The 25712-nt window shown below is 34.8% G+C and overlaps 2 protein-coding genes across 5 annotated transcripts in view; one reads left to right on the forward strand and one right to left on the reverse strand.

The window, feature by feature from the left end:
* Window positions 1-25712, forward strand: part of LOC140059576 (N-alpha-acetyltransferase daf-31-like) — a 163672-nt gene that overhangs the window by 134976 nt on the left and 2984 nt on the right. For 2 of the 4 annotated variants that reach the window (XM_072105533.1, XM_072105536.1), the window contains exons 1-3: window positions 24324-24422; window positions 24875-25032; window positions 25624-25669. In XM_072105533.1, coding sequence (XP_071961634.1) covers window positions 24402-24422; window positions 24875-25032; window positions 25624-25669 — 225 coding nt within the window. In that variant the 5' untranslated portion in view covers window positions 24324-24401. Of the gene's footprint in view, window positions 1-24323; window positions 24423-24874; window positions 25033-25623; window positions 25670-25712 lie in introns of those variants that run through there. The other 2 variants (XM_072105535.1, XM_072105534.1) reach the window with 1 other exon arrangement.
* LOC140058473 (serine/threonine-protein kinase pim-1-like) lies at window positions 9913-13325 on the reverse strand. The gene is made up of 5 exons (XM_072104095.1): window positions 13159-13325; window positions 12871-12977; window positions 12677-12724; window positions 12191-12554; window positions 9913-11504 (listed from the first exon to the last, which is right to left on the reverse strand). The coding sequence occupies exons 1-5, from the start codon at window positions 13226-13228 to the stop codon at window positions 10999-11001; spliced, it is 1095 nt and encodes a 364-aa protein (XP_071960196.1). The 5' UTR covers window positions 13229-13325; the 3' UTR covers window positions 9913-10998.

Consider the following 25712-nt stretch of genomic DNA (forward strand, 5'->3'; position numbering starts at 1 on the left):
GATAGTCTTTCTTACAAATTGATTTCAAAGAAATTTGGTAATTATATGAATATTATTGTACATTTGCAATCGGGTTAATGTATACACCCACACAAACTGTGCAAGCGTCCTCCTCCATCTTGATTCATCTTAATTTTCAATCCAAGTTTTAGTGTAATTTGTCATGATTCGTATTACAACCACGCACGGCAAATAACCTTTCGCACATTCACAATTGTTTAGGCTTTAACAAGCGATGTTAACTAGAAATCTAGGCCGTCGGTGGGTAGGTTAATCAGCAAGTCAATGAGTAGGTGTATGTAGAGAATTCTACTTTTCTTCTGATGGCATTGAACGTTGATGGATGTTACGTAGGCAGCTATGTTGTGTAGGTGTGGTTGTATATCAACTGCATTGTGTTACACCTTCTGTGAAAGGTCTTATGAGGTTAATGTTATGATGAAAGTTGTGATGTTGTTGGTGTTTTGTTTTTTTACGAGGGAGGGGATTCATCCTTCATTTAGTGTTCTCCTTTGGTTCACCTGTCGATACATATAACATTTGAGTTATGTTGTGTAGGATAGGAGTGTTTTATAGTATTTGGCATGTCACTTATGAACATATGTGTTATGTCTCCTGTAAATTTATTGAGTCCATGTTTCCTTTTAAAATTTAAGACCAAAAATAGTAAAGTTGTGTTTCCACATCACTAAAAACACCATGTATATCATCCTCAAAATTGTTTCCACAACCTATTGAGAGAGATTAGGGAAGACTCGTATTATCTGGTGAGGTCGGAGGGTAGGTCCCAGCCCACAGTAAGCTTTGGGGATTCATTGGGTGGGGCGGCGCACAAAGGAATGGTACCGTAGTGGATGCGCGCCCAGCGTATAATGTAATTAATAATAGGTTATAGGGCCCAAAAACAAAAACTAATATTATTATTAACTGACTGTAGACCTTATGTTGACAATGTAGGCCTACACACGTATCAGATGGCAGTAGTAGTAGTGTACACGTAAAGCTATTTGCAACAGCAGCCATCTATTTTTAGCATTTTGATCGATTACCGATACTAATGCAAATTAGAACAAGCGTATAAATGAGCGCAAGTGACGCAGGATGACGTCAGAGCTCCATCATTTTTAGCCATATTGAACAGACGGTGATATAAACGCTTATATAATTGCATAATTAATATTTTGTGATCATTTGTATATTGTATACGTTTGATTTCAAGGAAATTGTTATTTGATCCCGAATTTGATATAACATTTTAATTATGCCAATTTATGTTTTTGTATTTTCTAAGCTCTGTTTGGTTTGTTGTGAAATATCTCTCCCTGGTTCATGGTACGATTTTACTATCTTATTTTAACAAAATAGCATGGTAGTATGAAAACGGTAAAACTGCCATGGCTTTAAATGTTATTGTTGGCCTAATCATCATTATTGTCTGTTCCGATGTCTTCTGTATGGAAGGGGAAACCCTACAGGCGAAATATTAATTTCAAAATTAAGTAATTGTGTTATGTAAACGTCGACGATTATTATTATATAATATATTATGATTACTTAGTGCGTTTAGCTTGCCAACGATTAGGCCTAAGTATTTCTAGCTCGTGTCGAAATTACAATTTACTAATTAGATGCACCAGACCAGTCAGTCATTATATGACCGACGTACATTGGCAATATGCCAAGAAAAAAGTGATTATTATCATTCCTGCATCATCATCTGTAGCACTTAGTATCCTCCTCTGATGACGTCAGCGCGTAGTATTTCAAAATCTCTGATTGGTTATCGATCGTTGAGACATTGTTGGTAGCGTTCCTTCATTCCTATTAGTTCCTCTTTTCTTCTTTTCTGACTGGATGATGTCTTCCGTTTCCCGTTTTTTTTTTACAAATTCCTTGAAATCATTTCGTAGACCGATCTCTTGTGCCTATGCCGGGGCCTATGCTTAAGATATTGCATGGGGAAATAAATTGAATTCATTTAATATAATATGGAGTACTATGTTTAACACAGATCTAATATTATTAATATAGTAAATGGATTAAATTATATCATATAACGTTATTAATAGATTGTATTGTATATGATGCTACGATAGGCCTATTGTATGATATTAATACTTCGTGTTGCGTTAATCCGATTGGAATATTGAATCGATGGATGCTACTATAGAGAAAAACTATCACTATCAGTATCATAGGAATATTCTATAATACATTGTCATATATGTATCATATGTGACGCCTTATTTTGTTACGTTAAGGCAGGGAGTTGTTAATTAGATTAGTTAACAGCTCTCTGATGTTTATGGTCCATGAAAAGGGCGTTACATATTGTGATATATGTGACACACTGTAACATAACTTGATTACTATACCGTGAATTGGCCTATGATTCTTCTACTATCACTACATTTTTTTTGTTAACTCAGAGATGAATTTTACTTCGTTCTTTTGTGTATACAAATGAACATACACAACCTGACGTAAAATCAATCGACTTGGTTGTCAATTCCGGTTTTTGTAACAATAGCAATAGTAGCCGAAAATAATGTTACGTGATTTTTGACTTTCTCTGCACGACAACGGCTATTTTTAGAAAACCATAGCCTGTGTACACACGCTGACAATTCTAAATATAATACATTGACTATTGTAAGCCGAATAGGAAAAAGAACATATGGTCCTATATCAATAGTTGTCTGTTATAGTGTTATTGGTTAACGATTTTGTGCGGCCGTGTCTCCACTATTTGTTCGGATGCGAAGGTGGCAATGCGAAGCCAGTATCGTTTTTTTATCGCGCTGTACAGGTGTCAAAACGTTTTACAGGTGTCAAAAACCAGTTAACGTTCCATAAAACAGTTTATCCGATAGTTGTCGCCGAGTTTACTACACTGTATTATGGGAACATAACAGTGGATGTTAACAGTTGGATACCATACGGTACTCCTCAATGGGACACCATCAGGACCAAAGAAATTGTCCCCTGGGTGGGGATGGCTGTACAATAGTGATAGTTAAGATGTATAGCCTAATTTTCATTTATTCTTTAGCCAGAATCTTCTTACTAGAGTGACGTAGGAGTTGACCATAGTATTAAAACTATTTTTATTAGTATTAATTAATTAGTTAATATTAGTATTTCCCCCTCGTTCATTTCACAAAGTGATCCCTTAATAGCAGTGTAACCCCTGAATACAGGTGTCCTCTGAATATGGGTGTTCCAGAGAATGGGTTACTGTACAATATGATGACACCACAGTAGAATTGTAATGATATATATGCAACAGTATTATAGTAATACACGTTTAACGGTATTATGCTTATAGTCAAACCGGATAATGTTTTGTATTAACTATTATTATTAACTTCTACGAAACATCAGTGCCTTTCACTACCTCTCCACACATTAATATTTGTTGATTTTCCGGCTTGTATTTTAATAATTGGTCTTTACAAGAAATATACAGTACAATACGGCGGTACTTAACCCCGTATTCTGTCCAAGTTTGGATCAGGATCCGTAATGCTGACGTCATCGGTGATTTCGGTCATGAGAACATCAGGCGAATATCCTGTTGGATTGGATGGTTACCGTTACTGTAACCTTCACAAGAACTTTATAAACAGTACAATGCAAGGAAATTGAGTATCAAAAGATTTAAATTTTCATTTACCCACAAATGGCGATGGCCTAATATGCTGGTTTACCATGTAAAATGTTACAGGGTGAACCACGGAGCAAAGACTGTATTATTATGAATAATTAATTTAATAATAATTATCTCGGAGTGTGTCGGCCTGTCTGTGCTATTTGTTAACTTTATTCTGCTGCTAACTTTTTAACTGAACGCTTTTTAATATTCTATTGTCTTTTTAATAACTTGTATTTTTTATGACTTTTTAACTATGGTACTGAACGGTATGGTATTCTGTTTTAATGCTTTTTTTATGCCATTTTTAAACCTTTTTAAAACCATTTTTTAACCATCATTTTAGACATTTGCATTTTTTTAGATTGTTTATAACATTTTTTCTTTCTTTTTAATTGTGAATCTCAAGTTTTAACTTTCTGTATTGTAACATTGTTATGTAATCATGTATTGTATGTTGATTTTGACCGAATGAATGAATGAATGAATGAATGCTCACTTCACTCTTAATATTTCGGTTGATTGCTTTCTTGGTTTTTAATGACTGGTTTCTTACGTGAAAATAATTTATACTTAACAGTGCAGTTTCCCCCCATTATGGACCCCCCATTATGGGACACCCCTATTCGGTAGACACCCTTATTGAGGGGACACTTTGCCGTGAAACAAACGGAACAGTGCAGTTTCCCCCCATTATGGACCCCCCATTATGGGACACCCCTATTCGGTAGACACCCTTATTGAGGGGAAACTTTGCCGTGAAACAAACGGAACAGTGCAGTTTCCCCCCATTATGGACCCCCCCCCCCCCCCCCATTATGGGACACTCCTATTAGGGAAAACTTTGTTTTGTCCCAAAGGTGTACCCTTAATAAGTTCTACGGTAAGAAGCTGAAGAATAAACTGTTCTTAACCCTATCAAGGCGAGTGATCAAGGCATGTGTATATTGACCTCTTGACAGATGACACCCAGTGTGATCTGGTATACTTATGTAACTATATAGATCCTAAATCAATTGTTCCTTATCAAAAATCAGATTTCTCAATTTGTCACGAGATAAAACCGTTCCGCATAATTGATTAACGATAGATCCACATACCAAGTTTCCTGATAAGAAAAGTCGGAGTTCATAATAATTGATTTAATATTTATTTTCTATCATTGTTCTCGTGTTCACGCATTTGACTCGTGTCTGTTAAACTGTTGCCAATGCCAGGTTCTATAATAAGGTCAAATTCTAAAGGAAATATCGGGATAAGCTCGAAGTAGGCCGTAGGCATGCCGTCATATATCAGGCTATAAAACAACGCGATGCTTACGTTTAAGTTATTTGACCTGCGTTTAGTAGAGCCCTGCAAAGCAAGTTGATTTTGTTTGTGGGGTGGGGGAAGAAACTTACGTTCATGCCTTAATATTAGTATATAAAGTTAGTGTCGTCAGGTCTAGGCTATAACACGCGATGCGATATTGATGGAGGTTTATGTGCGGCGTTCAGGTTCCAATACGCATAATAAAGTTAGCTGTTCTGTTCACATCTTCAATATTAACAGCGTATATTCAGCCTTCGTTTCTAAATACCATTATTAAGCACTAGCTCAGATTTTCTAAAGTGAGAAGAGGACTTCTTTTGTTACCGGACCTACCCTTTCTATTTTCCCCCCAACAAGAACATAATTAGGCCTAGGTGTTATACAACTTCAGCTGATAAGAATATATTATTAATAATAAAAGAAGGCATTTAACAACCAGCACTTACACATAATACGGGTACTTATTTATTCTTTAAGAATGGTTTAATCGCAAAGCACCTTTCTCCAACCATACGGTATATGTCAATTGCTTTGTCATATCATGGAATTATATTATAGTTCTATGGTCATATCAGGGAATAAGAAAGACCTGGTCATATTAAACGAGGTATACGTGTACGTTATGTAACATCCAAGTCATTGGGTGAATACTTGTTTGTTTCTGCGACAGTGTCAATCAGTCAATCAATCAATCATTATGTAAGCGAGCTAATTAACACTTGTTGTCGCGTGGGTAATTATAAAATGTTGGGATTCTATACGATTTTCAATATAGGCCTATACCATACAACAATTTCACTGGGACCAACAAAATACGGTATATTGCAATATTTTGATTGAGGGAAGACAGTGCTGCAGTGAATAGACACACTTAATTTATGATACATAGCCCGTACTCGACTCTTCATACACACACTTAATTTATGATACATAGCCCGTACTCCCATTGTATTGTTCAGTTGATTTGAAATTAATAAAGTAGAGCCCCTCCTACTCAAGAGACTCTTACTAAGGAACACTTTCTCCTTGAAACGAATAAAATATGTTTTATACGATATAAAGTGTCATCCCCTATCTCCAGGATATCCATATTCAGTGAACCCCTATTTAGTATTATAAGAAGCCACTTTGTTGGGTCCCGATGATGTTCACTTAATGGAGGTTGTATTGTAATTTGGACAGGGTTGATGATGCTGATGACATTTCTTGTAGTGATTTTTATTTAAAAAAAAACACAAGAGGGAAGAGTGTAATTTCACTCTTTCTTGTTCGTACCAGTGAGTTTCTAGCCTAGCCCGGTCTTTTGTAATCTTGGGCCACTTCCATAATCGAAATACTGTGCCATTCCCGATTGGTAGCACACCCGGAGCGAAGCTTATTTCTACGGCATTATATTGTTAAGGTCGGTATTGGTACAGTGCAGTACCGTATCGGGTACACCCAATCATGGTATGCGACGCATTGTATTGTATTTGCGAAAGATTATAAATTGGTTTCGGAAGGAAATAATGCAATAATGTATTTAGCATAAAATGAACTATATATTATGTAATAACGCGCGGGGTTTCCAGCACGCTGTAAATGAGTTTTCAAAACCACGAGGCTTCAAATCACCCGATATTTGTATACTACTGTATCTCCATAATATTGCATATGCCCAGTATCATGGCATATTCGTTGATACACTAATGGAACGCACCGAAAACTGACCCTGAATGAGCGTCCCCGTATTATAATAGAGGTTGCTCAAATTACCGTATACGTATAACTATAAACCTACCCCAAGGAGATGTACGCGCCTACCTCAAAATCTACTGATAATGATTAGGCCTACCACCAGCCATGGTACCACGAGGTGCCTATGAATAAACGTGACAAGAGATTCAGCAATAAGACCACATAATCCCCGCCACAGACAAATCACGTTGCATGCTGCATGCATGGGACTATAATATAATAATTTATAACTTCCGTTCTTTAAGGAAAATAATTTGTTGGTTCTATGATTCACTATATAAAGAAAGATAGTACAGAACAAGTAAGGAATTTAGGCCTATATTGAGGCGATGGCTCCATGATTGTGTATGTTAAAGCTGCATGGGTTGTCCTACCAAGAAAGGAAATAAGCCCCTGGCTTTTCGTGTGAGAGTACATGCTTAGGAGGTTGAAATTGGTGATACAATAACCGACAAAATTTAGAAAAAAAATATATTTAGTTCGGGTCATGTGAATTATTGGCCTGTCTGTCCCGCCCCGAAACTGATAGTAAGCTGCCCAGAACAGTCCCGGGCAGTATTATCTTTACCCATATTCAGGATGTGACAGGGGTGTCCTTCCGGACCGGTTGTAAAAGTTTGTTTCCCGGCCTGGGTTATTGCACATGTTTCACACGTGGACGGCTGATTTTGCATGGCTGTTTATTACGTTTTAATCCAGTCTATCCCAGTTTTTACTAGCTGATTTTTTTTCAATGGCGTTTTTGACTTATTTGACTGAACTAGGCCTAATAATATAAAGGGCGTTATCGTTTTCCGGGGTGGCGAGTACCATAGGCCTATCTATAGTGCACGAACTGCTTCTTAATATAGGACAAAATTTGAAACTATAGTATTTTAACAGCATTTAATTATATTTCTGGTCTTAAATATAAATGTCTGTCCATAAACCCAATACTTAGCCTGTCTGGGTACTCTACACGTTTTTTCATTATTTTGCGGGTAGAGTGTTGTATATTTAGACTACTTAGTTGCCCAGACCTCCCTTAATTTATCGAAATTAATCCCACTATATAATATTACTAGATATATTATTTTATGAGCCCACCAGTAAAAAAGATACCATACGCCTACGACCTCTGCCACGAGGTATAGCCTACAGTAGGCATACCTTCTTGTATTTAAAAAAAAAAAGCAAGCCGCGTTGACAAAGACTATTGGAATGACCTTCGGTAAGTGGAACAAAGGGTAGGCCCAGTGGACTGGTATAAACGGACAATAAGCGTGTAGTATGCCTTTGTCCCGCATCCAATTTTACACACGCAATCTTTGTTTCAGGTGCACCCCCATGATTACTATAATCTGTCGTTATTACCTGCTTTTAGCAGTATCGTATCGTAGTATCGTAAACCTAAATTTATTATATTATATTAATTATTATGTAGGCCATAGGTTATACTAAGTGTGTGTGTCTATCTAAAAGTGTGTATTCTCCCATTCGGGACGTAAGAAGTCCCTTAATTAAGGTGTATGTAATTGAATAGAGATTCTGTTTAATGTTAAAACATCATGTCCTTATTCCTCATTCGTCTAACAGCGAAATGTCTCCAGCAGAATAGGAGTGTCCCAACGGAGGAGTTCTTCTTATCTACGGTTTAGTCTTTACTGTATGTTGATAATGTCATAATAGATAGATAGAAATCATGTAGTTTAATGTGTATTATGTTGTGTTTATTGGTTCGGACTATTACAGTATGGCTAGCTGTTTCTGATAAATAAATAACAATAATAATAAAAACCTTTTTTTCTAAAGAGTTTTTTCTGATCCTAATATTAATAAAGTATTTATTTTCAAATGAATTTCAGACTCGCTCTCTGTTTTGTTTAGTTGCACCATTGTATAGGCCTATCTGTCTGAAAAGTGATCCAAAAATTATTGTATTGCTATCCATTGATTTTATAGTACCTGTAATGATATTTGTGGAGGTGGTAGACACAAATGCATTCCTGCCGCATATCTGCACACTTATTCGTACCATATTTAGGCTAATTTCATTTCTGGGTGTGGATTGCTATATCGTGGGAACCGTCGGCGCGAAAATAGACGCTTTTCAATTCCCAAGGCTAAAATCGTGCCTCAAAATAGTTTCCATTTTCTGGGCAAATGCGCAATACTTATGCCCGATTAGAATTGAGTATTGTGGCCTACACAATGAAGCCTGAATGGGGGTTTATATCATGCCTGGTTTAATCTTCACCGTGGATAGTTCGATGATGGGTCACGAACATACCTATAATCAGATTTGCCTAAAGGAACTTATCTTACTGTTTTTACAAGTGTAAATTCTAACCGAGTCAGACTAATCCTCGTGGAAAATAGTAGTTGTGTACTGTACCACGATACGATGACGTTAAGTCATAGAGATATTAATATTTCTATGGTTAACTAACACTGCGGATGGACACGTGACAACATGGGACGCGTTGAAATGATAATAGGGTTTTCCCCTTGTGTGAGCGTGCGTTCGTCACATTCAGTTCGTATCTTCGTTATATATTATACAGTAACGTCGACAGATCTTCATCGGAACGCGATCTAGAGAATCCATATATATTCGTGAGTTTTGTCTATGCACTGAGGAATATCGGTTGAATTAAGGCACATTGAAATAATTATGTTCATTCAGCAATATTAAATTGAACGATTAATTTGAATGTGGTTTTATGTTTTTCGCTGTTTATGTCCGTCGACAGGATGGCTTGATTTTGGCACAACGATATTGTAATTAAAATGGAAAGGATTAAATTATAGATGCGACATTGTTCCTTATACAGTGTATGTTTGATTTGCTTCTGTTAATATTTTAAACATTAAGATACCAGATTATATTCCTTTGCTTCTGTTGAAATATGTATACATAAATTATATGCCAGTATTTTGATTAGAATTAACATTTCTTTATTGAATCCACTTCGTTTGTTATACTGTAAGAAGTTTAAATTGCGATTCTATTCAAGGAAACTTGTGAACGTGTTCGTAGGATCTTAATTAAACCATGTCTTCTTTCCTGTGTTACATCCCGTCTGTCTAGGAACGTACTTTTGATGTACAGCAAACTTTACAAGTCATGGTCACACAGGATATCATAGGTTTTTGTCAACTTGCATTTTACTTTAACACACATTCTCTCCCAATCAGCAACTTATTAGCACAAAAAGTATTCCAATTCCAAGTATTATCAACCAAAGCATATTCATGCCATTTTATTCATTTTTTTAAATTCATTCACATTTAATATAAAAAATAAACTCTTTTACAATTCAAATTCACTGAAGAGAACAAGACATTTGGAGAAAAAATCTCAAGTTGCCAAACAAATAAATAACCATAAAAATTAATATAGAAAGTTAGTAGCAAGAACCTAGTTTGATTAAAATTCATATGATTACAAATATGTCACGATTCATAATTTTATTATCTAATCGTAATCAATTTAATAAATTATTAATTTATACTAGTTTCATTGCTGCAGTAAATCGAGAAATAAATACATTTAACTATTTATAATACAGATTTTAGAGTTAGCAGTACTTGTCTTAGTCAACTTAAAATTTCTCCAATCGCCTACACTCGTCGTTCAATAAGATATATTCTTATTATATAATATTACATACATATACACATGCTATTATTATGCCCAAGTCTAACTGCTTTCCCAAAATCACATTAAAATGCAGCACATAATGTTCTGTTTATACCTAGAAGTCATTTGATAGCAAGTTGTTTGGTCACATCATCGATTCCCTTTAACAATTTCACGTTTACACATTTAATACGACATTTACCGACAATGCAGCCAAGACAAATTTGTAAAAATCTACATGACCTCGATCTTAAAACAATGCTTGTAATTCTCTAGGGCAGCCAGTTCAATTTCCTAACAAATCATTACACCTGGCAGCCAACCATACAATAGTTGTAGACAATGGCTGTAAAAGTATGGCAAGGCATTTTAAATATAATATGTACAGTTGGATGTCAGGTATTTTAGGCAGGGGAGGGGGACCAACAGTGGCTGGGAAACGTTAGGGATTTAGGAGGATATTGCACCAGTTTTAACGCAGACCCATGTCTACGAGTAATTATCTGCTTCTTTGCATCGTCTTATACCCACAACAGAAACTAAAATTGCAACAGATTTGACGCCAATACATAATAAAGAAACTGAGAAGTTATTGCAAAGCAATAACTTTGGAGTTTCTTATGTCAACTTGACAGTTATATAAAATAATGACGAACAAGAATTCGCAGTGTTAACATCAACTTTGGGATTTATGTTCCTCGTCAGAATCGCTGTCGTTGTCCGTGAGGTCGGGACTGGAAGGTAACGTGTCCATGGCCTCTGGCGTGCTGGAACGGCTTTCAGAGTCTTTGCTAACAATGAGGTTTTCACGGCTGCAGCCAACGCTGCTACACGGACTGAATCCAACACTGTCTTGACTACATGTGACGTCGTCATCGACAGACATTTTCCTCGGTGTATTGTCCTTTTGGCCGATTTGCATCCATGGATGTTCAAGAATTTCTTGCAAGGTGGGTCGATGGGAAGGGCGTACAGATAACATTGATCTGATCAAGTTCTTTAATTGTGGGGAAAGACTCCTACGGAAGTGAGGTTGAGCACGGCAGATTTCATCGTCTCTTTCAAATGGGATATCACCGCAAGCCATGTCAAAAAGTAAAATTCCAAGAGACCAGACTGCAGCGGAACGACCATGATACCGGTGAAAACGAATCCATTCAGGTGGACTGTACACTCTGGTACCTGCAAGATTAATCAATTGAAAACATAAATATTTGATGTTTATTAATATTAACTAAACAGCATTATTAAATTCATTTGATGTTTCATGCATTTTTCCAAAGGATTTGGTTTAGACGGTACAACAACAGCTGAGACAAATTCTAAAGTTTGCCAAAAATCAACGGGAAGTGGGTTTTATGATAGTCCAACATTTGGAAGTAGACATTACAGTAATATTATCAGGGAAAATTTTCATTTAAAAATTTTGTTTAGCAATATTGCTAATCAAACTGATTTTTAAGTCGAGAAACATAGTTTTGTATTGTATTTTTTGCTACACAATTTTCAAAATGTGTAGCAATAAGGTTGTTTTGTATAGCTTTTTGCTACGCTACACTGGCGAAAATGTTCCCTGATTATGTGGGCTGGTTTGAAGCCAACTAATCCAACAGCTTTTTTAATTCACGTCATAAAAGGGTAAAGGTCACTTCCCGCCAACAGTGCAGTAGTAAGGGATGGCTTGTGCTTAGACATTTCTATTGAAAATCAGCCAAGCTCTAACTCGTTATCCTGTGTGTGGAATTCAATGAAACTAAACAATAGACGGAATTTACACATTTTAGAACAAACTATTGTCAAACATTCTTTAGGAATTTAAAGATTAGAGTCCCTTAGGCAATTTAAAAAAGAAGAAAAACTGTACCCACCATCAAAGTCTGTGTATACTGTGTCCCGCATGATAGCGCCAGATCCAAAGTCTATAAGTTTCAGTTCACCAGTTTTCATATCGACGAGAATATTTTCGTCTTTTAAGTCCCTGTGTACGACACCAACATCGTGACAACGTTGAAATGTCTCAACAATTTGTTGGAAAAAGTCCCGGCATAGGTCTTCTGTGAGTGCTCCATTTTCAGTGATAAAGTCAAATAAATCTTTTACTGGAGATGGCTTTTCCATAACAATGATAAAACTGTCCACTCTTTCGTAATAATCCAACATGGTTATACAGCCCTTTATGTGGCTCACTTTCTTCAGAAGACATATTTCTATTGGAAGTTTTTGGCCACCAACCTGAAAAGATAAAATATAATAAATATTATTATTACAATAAAAAAAAAACACATCCAACAGTAAAAATGAGTAAAGTAATTTTTATTTTGTTTAAAAAAAAAAAAAAAGTATTTTGTACATACCTGGACCCAATCAGTGACTTTGTCTTTTGCAACATGTTTTATAGCAACCTGTAAATAAAAATAAAGATCATAATTGTCTGAGCAAAAACATTCCTTGCAGTAATGATTGGTCGATATGTAGCTAGGGAGGGGCCTGGCTGTGCTTGTATATGTAGAGAGGGTAGTGAAGTGTATCCAAAATGTTTTTTTCTTACCGGTAATTTGTCTTTATTTCTAATACCACTATATACGGTACCAAATCCACCACTTCCAAGTACTGGACCAACTTGATACGCCTTTTCGAACGATTCTTTTTCTTTTACTGTAAAATAAAGAAACAGATTATTTAACAAATGTCCATTCATCATAACCTTCAAAACCGCGCCTAAACTGTCTAAACAAACAGCTGTTCATATGCCGGTGGTACGGCCCGACCGAATTCAATCAGTAAAATTCCTCCTCAATTTAGGCCCATAAAATTCCATTCGAATAGAAATACTCACCAATATTTTTTGCGTTGATAGAATATAATTCTTGTATATGTGTAGTAATTTTCCTTGATATGTTGTTCATTTTGCTATGTCAAATTAGAATGCAAAAAAGTTTGCGACTGAAGACTACAGCGACAGCGATTCAACTGACGTACAACGATAGATTTTTCTATTTATAGCGCGGGGGAAAGCGCCTTTACAACGGCCAATGTTTTGATGCTTCAGACACGGTAACGGCATAAGATTAAAAGTAAGTCACGTGGAAATATTCATCCGCAGTCACCGCCTTAGCGATCCGCCCACTCTTACATAAACTATGTTATACAATATTTAAATATTTCATCATAACAAAATAACGATATTTATGTGTTTGTAATTATATAATCAATGTAATTTATATCTTTGAAACACTATTTTATTTGTTAACTTAGACTTATAAAGATATTTTAAACGCGTTTGAAGGAAAGAGTGCAATGAATATGTATTATGTAATTGACCAATTAGAGTCTAGTATCGTTTCTGTTTATTATGATTTTGCGATGTAAACATTGGCGATTTCGAGAGTTGTATTAGGAAATGTAGTCACTAGGTAACATATTGATGATTCAATGATTTCAAATTTTTATTATATAATTCCCGATTATGCGTCATATAATAATGTAATTTTATTACACATTTTACCATGGAAAATTTTGTGTGATGTAATAATCATAACTGAAAGTAAATATTATGAAAATGCAAAGTTTTATTATCGAAAATATGCACGCCTTTAATAATTACAAATACGAGAGTTATTATATTATTTAATTTTTGAATAATTTTTGGAATTTTCTTTTTTGTCACTCATATTTTCAGCATTGAATATAATGCTACATATTAAGGAACGTATTTAAACAAATAATTAATTTTTTAAAAAACCAATGTTAATTAGGTTTAAATGTTCATTTTACACACAGTTTTTGATACAATACAGTAATAAATTAATGTTATGCAGGCATTATACCAGACGATATGATAATGTACATTGATTAATATTAATTAGATAATTGTCTAATAATATATCTCATTAGTATTTTTTGTTAAAGGTATGCTTTTTTTTTAAACTGTACTTCAATCAATGGAAATTCATATTTGTGCTGGTAACGTTAAAATATTAACATGCCCTTATGTTTGAATTACTGACGGCTATCTTTAGTAACCTCATCACTGCATACCGGCTTCAAAGGGAAAAGTGCATAGTCAAATTCCTTGATTGGATATTTACCCGACGACTCGCCCACACAATTGTGTAGTTACCATACGTAGTTCCAACGTTCAAATAGCAATATTATGTTAAAAATCTATTAATAACTGTATTGAATTTGATTTGTTTGCATTTGTAGGCCTCAGTAATCACAGCTATGCAAAGGTATCATTGTGCGTCACACTCAAGGTCTCGTCCCTACGCTAGAATATCGCAAATGGTCACAAACGTTCCATTCATAATTAATATTACATATTATATTAGGCCTAATCGTGATAGGTAGGCTAATCTTAAAAATTGATAATTATAACCCCGTCAAATCATAGAGGTAAAAAAGAAATTTATTTGTTACCTCCATGGTCAAATTATTTCTTAGTCTTTATTCTGGTTTTTATTTCTTCTTCATCGTGCCATTTCAAACAATTTTTTTTTTTTTCTGATTTTAAACATACAGTTGAGTAATAGTTTAATTATGAAAGAGGGCGCACTTGAAAAAAAATAACATTGTAAATTCTGCAATTTTTTTTTTATACTTTCGTATACTCAACTCGACCTATCATGAAGACATAGTTTTACGCGCACGTAAGGTCAAGATCTGATAAACACACACGGGCGTGAACTTTTATAAAGTTACTCTCTGCTATAATTCGCAAGTAATTTTATCATTGATGACCGATAGATAATTTTACCAAAGTCAAATGGAAAAGATTTTATGGTGATAGACGGAGTATACCAGCCTAATGTTGGCCTACTATCAATTTTGTTCAGGAACTAAATATCATTATGTAAATAAGTCCAAGTAGGCCTGCTGTACCCTATCAATGCGTGTCGGGTAGCTTGGTTCCCATTACGCTGACGCAACACAATGACGTAAAAGTTGTTCCCATTTGAACGCAACGCAATGACGACGTACGTACGTACGATCGAACGCGCACCGCCGCAAGTAATTTGATCAATCATGACGCGATGGACCGGATCGAAATACACGCATTATCTAGCTCATTATATAGGCCTACTCTACTCTACTAATTATATGAGTATATTTGAGTATATTATTAATTACAATATCGTTCTGCTCACATTCTAGTACAAATTTAACATCTATAGTAAGTAGGCCTATAGTGTTAGCTTAATTACGCTGCATTCTTTGTTTTCTATTTTGATGCGTCGTTTCTACGACAACAGACTAGATGGTATTTCAAAGGTTTGTAGTACCTGGAGCGAATTGTTTGATTATCTGACAGACAAAACCCACTTTAGACCGCTACATTGATCTTATTCAATACTTTGACGTCACACCAATAGATTTCAATAGGCCTCAACTATGACTTGCTTTTTCTGGATTGCATATTTCGTGTACTTGCGGTAACACCCTGGTACACCAATGAGGTCACTAGTGTGTTCCCACACTTGGTACTGTTGCTTTACTACGCCCAACATAAATATATACCACTCCCAAATTGTGCCCTTGCATTGTCACCATTTTCTATCACACCTCTTCCCTGTCAGAATGACGCGCGGTAGACTACCGTACTATACAGGGCGTTGTTATTTTTATTAAGCTGCTGCATTACTAGATTTGAACTGCGCATAACGCACGTACAAATACGTGTGCGTAAATTGAATGTATGCAATCCTATTACCATGTTTATTAATAGTGCTCAACATAATAATATGATACAGTCTAGCGTGGATGACATACGATGGCACATTTCTTAACATTTTCCACAAAATATAAATATAACATGCGAAAGATAATTGTCTCAGCAAGAACATGCTCAAGTATTTTTAAGATTTTTTTAAGTGCAACAACATTTATTCAATATTTTACAAAGTTTATGGGTTAAGATACACAGAAGCCAAAGTGGCTTGTCTTTGTAGTCCTAAGCATAAACATAAAACATATTATACGGACGCATTACATTAACAAAAAATGACATTTTGAAACAGAAAAACACAAACACAACAAAGTGATATTAAGCTAAATATTTACAACCCCAATTTTGCAGTAGCAATAGTAGCTAGCAATGTTTCAAATATCATCTTTTTAATATTGTACTTTAGCATAGGGAGTGAGGTCATGTGATTTTGTTCTAGGGTAGACTGGAGTTTATTCCAGTATGTTGGTCTAAAAAAGTATTGAGTCTAAAAACGGTTTCTGTAATAAAATGTGTTACTTCCCTTTATTTCAGTTCCTTGTTAACTTTAACAGTTCAGATCAAATATATATAAATCCAAGTAGTGTAAAATATCGTGAAATAATCAGTTGTAAGTAGCACCGTCCGTCCGTCCGTTCGTCACATAAGATTTGTTAGACAAGTATAGGAATCACCCTCCTATCATCTGTGACGTGATGGTGGCGTATAGTATTAGTAGTCGTAATATATTAAAGTTACTCATGGGCTACCACATTTTAGTCCTTTATGAACACTTACGAACACAAGTTAGGATGCAAGTTTAAGGGTTGTAAAGTTATGCTGGCATTTTGGGGTCAGGAAACTATCGGTCCTTCGCCGTCGTCCACAAGCAATTCAAGGGTGACGATTAAGAAAGACAATATGAGAGAATGAGAAGAGAAGGCAAATATAGATAAATATTTATTCCATTTTAATTAATAAACATTTTGATTTATAACACTTTTAATTCTTGTCTGATAAATATTTACCCAATGACAATTACAATCCAATCATTTTTTTCTCCAACATTTGGCCTAGAAACACTTCTTTCTGCTTACTAAAAAAAGTGCATGGTAATTAGTAAATATTAGTCCGTATTTTGTAAATTTACTAAAACCGGATCTTTTAATAATCACAGATTGGAATAAAAAACAAAGAATATTTCTTAATTGGGGATTTTCCCTAATCCGGGTCAGTAACAATAAGTACACATTATATGTCTACGTCATCGTGACAACAAAATACTGGTATACTGTATTAATAACGCGAAATATTCATAATGGTGTAAAAATACGGTAATGATTAATATAAAATAAAATCGTTTTAACACCTTATTTGGAAATGGTTTTATTCCAGAAATGAATGATGATTGTAAAGTGTTTATCTTTATTATTTGAAAAAGCATCTCAATATTCTATCGAAATATAATATGAACATACATATACCGACATCAGATCTTTGACCATCGGTTCAATTATTTTCTTTCGGTCAAAATCATGTCTTTATATTTTATTCATGTGCGAAATTTGCCTATTCATAAAAACATATTGATGAGGTAAAATCCCATTCGTTTTATGAGTGAATTAAAACTTAATAGATAATAGAGTGCGTCGGTCATGGGGGTCTTCCTTGAAAATCACAAGACTGATTATAATGGTGTTTACAAATAACGTACCGGTAACGGATTCCCCAAATGTAGGCTAACCTTGAAAATATGCACGTCGAAACTGTTTTACGAGTGCACGGAAAAATAAATTGGTACAGTAGGCCTACCTACTGTATATTGACCCGTAATGATTGAACGTAGACGCGGTTTGTGGGGGGTTGGCCTTGTGAGGAAAGAATAACCCGATTTGTTTACAAATATTAATTTGAATCTCACCAATGGTGACGTAATGAAATATATCTTTTCCGGGTGAACATACTGTTTATAAATCTCCAACGTAAACAACATTTTGAAAGAAATTGTACAAATTAATTACAACTGCTTTAAGTTAATTTTATATAAATCTTGTCTATTGAATAAAAAAAAAATCCCCTATGCTAAAACTGTGACAAAACTCGATGGTAATTTTCTGCGAATAATAGGCCACGTCAATTAGGACTAGGTCTGCAGAGAGTATAACAGCCATCACTACGGAGCAAATCGTCATAAAAATGTGAAGCGGCGCTCCTTATATTATTTGAAATATGTTGAATTGAAACATTACTTGGCTGGCAGCCATTAATTGAAATAAGTAGGCCTATAGGGCAACGGTAACTATTTAGGCTATACAGTGTCGGGACTACTTTTGGCGGCAAACGGCCAACCGGTTACTTGGGAACCATAGTTCACGGTTTGTTGGTAAACATCTCGTGCTACTACAACTCCACGTGGTGTAGATCGATACGTGATAGTATTTACTGTCGTAGTATCATGAACAAATGTTATAGTTTAACATAAGGTCAGCAATTTCAACCATTATAACATTCACATATGTAGGCCTAACGAACTTAGTTCGTTTAAATAGGACAATTATGTATGTGTGAAAACAAGGGGAGAATAATGGAAATACGAAATGATGAACTAACATATTTTCCCCGTGGTTAATTAAGAAGCCTAAATGGTTCAATCTAATCGGTGACATATGGTCATTGATAAAAGAATAATTTCATGTTTGGATTATTTATGAACTATATAGCATGACAGAGAATATGTATCAATCTGACAACAGGTCACTGAGCTCGCCTTGCCAAGATAGGAACTCCTAACAATCCTTTGATCTTATGTCTGACTGCGACAAATACCGACAATACTGTACATAAATGTTAATTAAAGGGCGTGGAACTGATGGAGCTCAGAATCATGTTGTTAGATTGCCTTGTTTAGATTGATGTTATTACTGTATATCACAAAGTGTTAAGATTTATGTATAACAATATTTTATTGGGTGTAAAATTATGATCCAAAGTTTAAATATATCAATTGCTAATTACAGTGATATTTACGTTTCTTTAAGTGGTGCATTTATTGTTAATAATAACGTCGTGTATCCGCTGCCCTTCGCGAATAATAGCAATTGTCGTTCGTTCGTTCAATTAGATGCATTTTAGATAATGACCCTCCATTCGACTAATGAAGGATTTTCGTCTTAGCTTATCACGTTCACATGTATTTGAATTTCATTAGTAACCTTTTACTGCACAATGTCATAATAGTTACAATGTACTGTATAGTAGGCCTAGTACTGTAGTACCATATAGTAGGTCTAGTACTGTAGTACCATAGTAGGTCTAGCCTCGGTTCTAACTCTGACGCAAACGCAATGGAAGTAAGTTGACCAATCACAAGAGACACTTCGGATGATTCATCGCGTCAAGATTGGACAAATGACTTGCGTTGCGCTTATATAAGCGCAACGCAAATCATTTGACTAATCACAAGCGATGGATTATTTGAATTTTATAGTCTCTTGTGAATTAAAGCTTGGTTCCGCGAGCGGCCAAGCGAGTTGACCAATGACAAGCGATTGTGATTGGTTAAATCATTTACGTTGTGTTAAGCCCTTGCGTTGCGTCCCTAGTGGAAACCAAGCGTTTACTAAAATACTAGGCAATGTTTCAATTCCATAGTGATATTCACTAGATTATGTGTTTACCAAGGCAAACAGTACGCTAAATTTTATTTTTACAGATGGCGCTCGACTACAATTTCCTTATTGATTTTTTTTCATGTTGATTGATAAAAAAAAAAATAAAATGTTTTCTCATAGCTGCGGAACACGGCTCTCGAGAGTTCGTATTAGTCAACAACAAATATGGATTTGACCTTAAATATCAAGCAATTATTAATGTAATATTGGCAATGGAACAGGGTTGAATGACATACGAACAAAATGGTTAAATAATGATATCGGTCGTAACAGAACGCCCTCTTCGCATAAAACTGAAACGCGCGCTCAAAACTGAAGCACGCTTGCGTAAATTGTTCGAGTTAATGTAAAACTCTGTCTATACTATCAAACTTTATGTGACAAAAAAGTGTGATGTGCCCAAATATGGTAGTGATAAGTGATATGCATAAATCAAAGTAGATATGATTCGACATCACAGTGTCCATGATGGGCACTTCACATATTTTTGTCACATAAAGTTTGATAGTGATAAAAGAAACTTGAAACTTATTGTGTGTGTGGGTATATATTGCATAGGTTAATTTGTGACCAACAGTCAGTTAGGAGTTAATATATTTTGTAGATAAAATTCTTTGGCTTTATTTTTTACATTAATTTGACCAGGGTGACCGTGTTTTTAATGTTATACTTGTGTTTTGTTTTTGTGTCTGAAGGAATCAGACAACAAACGATATTACGGAAGGCTAAGTCTATCAATTCCCGCGCGAGTGTACCAGGATTACTTGAAGTTTTCTAGTGCCTAACTAACCGCAGGCTAGACAAATGATTGTTTAAAGTTTTTAAGAACATTAAAGAACCAATGATTATATTATGATTATAATATGATGCCAAAAGTGGAGGTAGTCTATCTATACCATAGGCCTATACTCTATATAGAAATCAAAGTGTCTAATGTGTAGGCTATAATCTATATAGAAATCATCATTATAGTGTTTGTAAAATGTGTACACCATGGGTTACCTCCATGCGTAGGGAGGCCTACTGTATTCATACTGTATCTATGCGTACGTAAAACATTTTAATAAATGCGTAACTAGTTAAAATTGTATACAACAAATATTTATTATATAAACATTTGTTTTGTGATTAAATCGGTTAGACAGGATTTTAAAGATTTCTGAGTATTTTATACGACGTGACGTCATATTGCTCTGAATTGAAGCCCATTTCGCTAAATGTTATAATAATGTTTAATAGGGTGCATTAACCGGTGGAAGGACGCGATTTAATATTCATGTACGTCATTTTTTTAAACATGCATATTGTTTGTTTGTGTTTAAATCAGACAAGCTATAACTTAAAATGATTTTCCCACAATGAACAGAAAGATACACAAAGAAGTGAACAATGTCGTCTGTTGTGTTTCCAGTCGTGGTAGCCTAGACCTTCTTATCGCCAGAACCGACAATGTCTCCTTTTAACTTTACTTCTAAAAGATAGATTATGATTTTTATACTATGTAAGATTAAATAATTATTATGCCAACTTATCACACTGAAAAGGTAGGCCTACATTGTCAAAAGAAGGGCCCCTGAATTTAACACACTGGGCTAAACTGAAGAGTTACATTATTTCTTTAAACATGGTAAAAAAACGTGCATTAACAAATTGATGGTACAACTTACTTCAACTACTTATAAAAACCAATAGTGGTTGTATATGCATTATTATTATTATTTTATATATTATTTATATTATTTTATATATTATTATTTTATTTCTGTTAAAGGAAAGTCTTTAAACAGTGATTGGGTTCGCTTTTGACAATCCTGGCTTTTTGTTTCTTTTTGTATTTTTATGTATTCTGTTGTAATTGGAATGATATTGAATAAATCAAATCAAATTATGACGGATCATCCAGGATGTATGCCATTTCATGGATAGAAGAATGGGCTATCCGGGCCAATAGACAACAATATTCTGAAAGTAGAGGCAAAGTTATGAAAAGAATGTTAAAAATCATGCTTTGCAATCATGGGGTATTTATCGATGACGTAATAACATCACATGTTTGGCAAGCCCTTAGCCCCTTATCATAATTAGAACAATGTAGTTCCCTCCTGATAATTACTTCACAGTTATGATGATGATGATCTTGAAGAACATGATCATTATCATTATCGTCATAATCATCATCATCATCATCAACAACATCATCAATGTTGAAGATGATCGGTAACATTATACAATTTTTCAAAACGCAACATCGAAATTCGAAAACGTCACAAGCGACTATTAACGTCAATGACGTCATTGCTCGAGATCTTGGCTGGACTCCACCATAATTCACGTGACTTGGCAACAACCCACTCACCTATCTTACACTTTGCGTTGTCTTAATCTTACGTAATATTTTCATGTGACCGCGTAACACGAACCCTCCAATTAAATATTAATATTCGCTTTAGATTTCTAGTTCATTGCGTTCAATAGAGATGTACGTAGGCCTGCACTTTTAGGATATTTGATATAGGCCTATACCAAATTCATCATCACAGCATCTCTCGGATTTAATCAAATGTTGACGTGTATTATTTTACTTATTTTACTTATTGATTAATCTGAAGCCTTATTATGGTTGAACTGGAACAGTAGGTCTAATTAACATCCCGGACACATCCTCTTATCCCCTTCACGCCATCGTCATCAACCTCCATTATGCGCTGCCAATCACCCTCTCCCAACACCTCCGCATTATGTCATACAATAATACACATTGTTATTTAATAAATCAAACAAAAGGCAATTAACATGCATTCAGATTACACGTGAAATAAATCACCTGATGCACTTTGATTTGTAAATTTGAGAGGATTACGTCATCGGAACGTGTGAATGGAAGTCATCTCCTAATTATAAAATGTCCAGTTATTCTTGTTAATTGTATGTGCTCTTTTTGTAAATTACTGTGTATTAAGATTAATTAGATATAGCTAAATATAGTTCTCTAATGAGCGTTCATTGTTATAATTGTAGCAAGGAGGTATAAAAATAGATATATATTTAGTATATTTTTTTACCTCCCTGCGTGTAGCCTGTAGGCCTATGCATTTTTAGTAGGCCTATTATGTAGAGAAATATCTGTAATAAGCTGAGCTCGGTTTCGTCGCGAGGCGTCACGGAATTCCCTGTTTTTTGACCGAATTATTGTATTGCTTTGACAAATAGCCCTATTTATGGTAACAATTAATATCTAACATCATTTTGTTCGAGTAACCCTGGAAGAATTTGTTGAAGAGTAACCATCATCGCTATTTTCTCCGTAGAGTTAACAAAGGAAAAGGACGACACGCTACTAGATCAAATGCGCTTCACCGCGTAACAGATAACAAAAGTACTTTTGTCACCAGAATTTGAAATAGGCTGAATGAGCAAATTGATTTTACCGCTTCGTTTTGTACGGCCTTGAGAATCGCTATAATTCAAAATATACACAAGTCACGTCCACGCGATGCTATATTCGTAGGCCTGATTAAAGCAAACGTCGTTCATAATCTGTATCGATCCACTATGACATAATGATGTTTCTTTTGGCCTTGGGAAACAGCACATTACTCTAATCATGTTTTCCATGCTTTTTTCTAACAATCTCGAATTGATTATTATGTGAGTAGGCTACCTTATCTGCGGAGCTCCGCACGAAGTAATACAAATTGCATGAATCTATTAAGTATTTATGCATCTACTGTTAATTTTTCATTCCACAAATCTATATCTCCTAGCCTCCATCTCACTCAATCCGCCCATTTTATTCCAATTGTCCATCCCATCCCATTCCAAATGTCCATTCCATCCGTCCTTATTCCATCCACCGTCCGTCCCATTCCATCCGTCCACCACTTTCAACCCTTCTATCTATTTTTCATCCTCTTATCTCATTCTCTTCCAATCGTTTCTTATTCCATTTACTTGCTATATAACTATGATGAATAATACCAGGGACTCCCTGCTATAAATATTACCATGATACTACTATCCCAATCCATCTATTCCCATCACAATTCATCCTTTCCATTCTACTCCTCATCAATTATCGATTTTCAATTGTTTTCCTGACATTGAAACGTGCTGAACCAATGAAGCGTGAATGTTATGCGCGCGTTACTTTTGTCAACTTTTCCGATGACTTTAATAATTCGTGTAACATAATGTTCTACATATTATTAAGGATACTCCATGTTTCATTGTTTCGATGCACAAACAGTTCTAAGGTCAAACTAATTAAGTTATGGTAATAACTATTGTTTTAATTTAATTTATCAATGTGCCGCAAACGGAGAAACGGCGTGGTATTCAACGATGATCTATAGTCTTCAATTTATTATTAATTATTTTTTGCTAAAAATGTTGTCATTTCATTTCATTTATTGGTGGGCTTAAAGTCACTCCTTAAAACGATTCTTATTTGGAAGAGACTGAATTAGGAATTAACATCAATACATTATATTAAGTATAGTGTGAGGTTAGTATTATAATATCAGACACAGGCTGTCATGTTCGAAAAGTAACATCACCTTTTGGCGTAATGAAATGTTTATGTAATAATAAAGGCACTAGCGGCCTTCCATGCATTCACTACAGAACGTGTGGTGGCGGCGTGTTTGTCATCTTTTTGAGAGAATAAATATTGTCTTCTTTATTTAGTACTTTAATTCATACAAAATGAATATTCGGGTAGCTAGGGTAAGACCCATATGATCATGATACGGGAAAATGTTTTGTTTTCAACGTGATGGCTATTGTTTGATAGATATTATATTTCTAGGCCAGGCCCCTCTGCTGGTGGTAGGTTACAATCAACGTTCGCGGGATAGTGACTCCTTTTGTGGGTGGGAATTTACCTTTACAGAAACGGAAAATTGTGGCTAGGCCTAGCTATTTTCGTTTTGAACAAATTAAATTTAATTCTTAATAATTGCCAAGATGTTTGCATTTTAATAAATTATTTATTATAAAATTTGTAATATAGGCCCTAACTTAGTATTACTATAATTTATTTATATTTAAAATTATATAGCCCTATATAGGCTAGGCCTATATAATTATATAATATTTCTAAATTTATTATTTAATTTTAATATTTATTTAGGCCTAATTAATTAATATTACAACATGTTTTTGTTGTTTCTGTTTAGCCCGAGGACCTCATGAATATGCAGCACTGCAACTTACTTTGTCTACCTGAGAACTACCAAATGAAATACTATTTTTACCATGGTCTTTCTTGGCCTCAACTTTCATATGTAGCAGAGGATGAAAACCAAACAGTTGTTGGATATGTGCTAGCTAAAATGTAAAGTATCTTTATGGATATGACCAAATATAATCCCAGGGGGCCTAGTTATAAAATGTTACAAAATTAGAGGAGGGGATTATAATAGAGTTTTCCAAAAGTCTTGTGTCAAATTTGACATAAATTAGGAGATGGGATTATACTTTCGCGAGCATGGGATTATAATCGGTCATTATACTGTATAATTAAATCAAATGTTGCACTACTGTTGTTTGCCACTTATCTTTACGGTTAAATTTGGCATGATACAGTATTTGACTGAACTTGACTCTAGTATTATCTTTAGTTTTTCTTGTTAATTTATGTTGACTGCAATTATTGTATGTGGAAAAAAAATATTTAAAGTATGACCGACTTATAACTGACTAGTAGAATTGAAGCTACATTTGTACTTTGTTACGGAATGGAAGACGCCACTATTGCGGTAAATTATGAAAAAGGAAAATGTGTACTGGAGCTTAATTTTGTTTGGCAACCTTGAAATTGATACACATGATTTTGATAATATGGGACAATTAATACTAAAATAAGATTTAATATATATACTGCTATATAAATGATAAAATCCACTTATTTGTTGTAACCTTTCAGGGAGGAAGACCCAGATGACGTTCCACATGGCCATATTACATCACTGGTGAGTTATTCTAGAGTAAAAATTATCCAATGGTATAAAATAA

The sequence above is a fragment of the Antedon mediterranea genome, chromosome 9, assembly GCF_964355755.1.
Source record: "Antedon mediterranea chromosome 9, ecAntMedi1.1, whole genome shotgun sequence".
Lineage (NCBI taxonomy): Eukaryota > Metazoa > Echinodermata > Crinoidea > Comatulida > Antedonidae > Antedon > Antedon mediterranea.

Coding starts and splice junctions, on each gene's coding strand:
- LOC140058473 (XM_072104095.1), bottom strand. CDS start 13,228: ATGAACAACATATCAAGGAAAATTACTACACATATACAAGAATTATAT. Junction 12,725..12,870: donor GAAATAAAGACAAATTACCG/GTAAGAAAAAAA, acceptor TTTTATTTACAG/GTTGCTATAAAACATGTTGC. Junction 11,505..12,190: donor AGTATACACAGACTTTGATG/GTGGGTACAGTT, acceptor TTAATCTTGCAG/GTACCAGAGTGTACAGTCCA.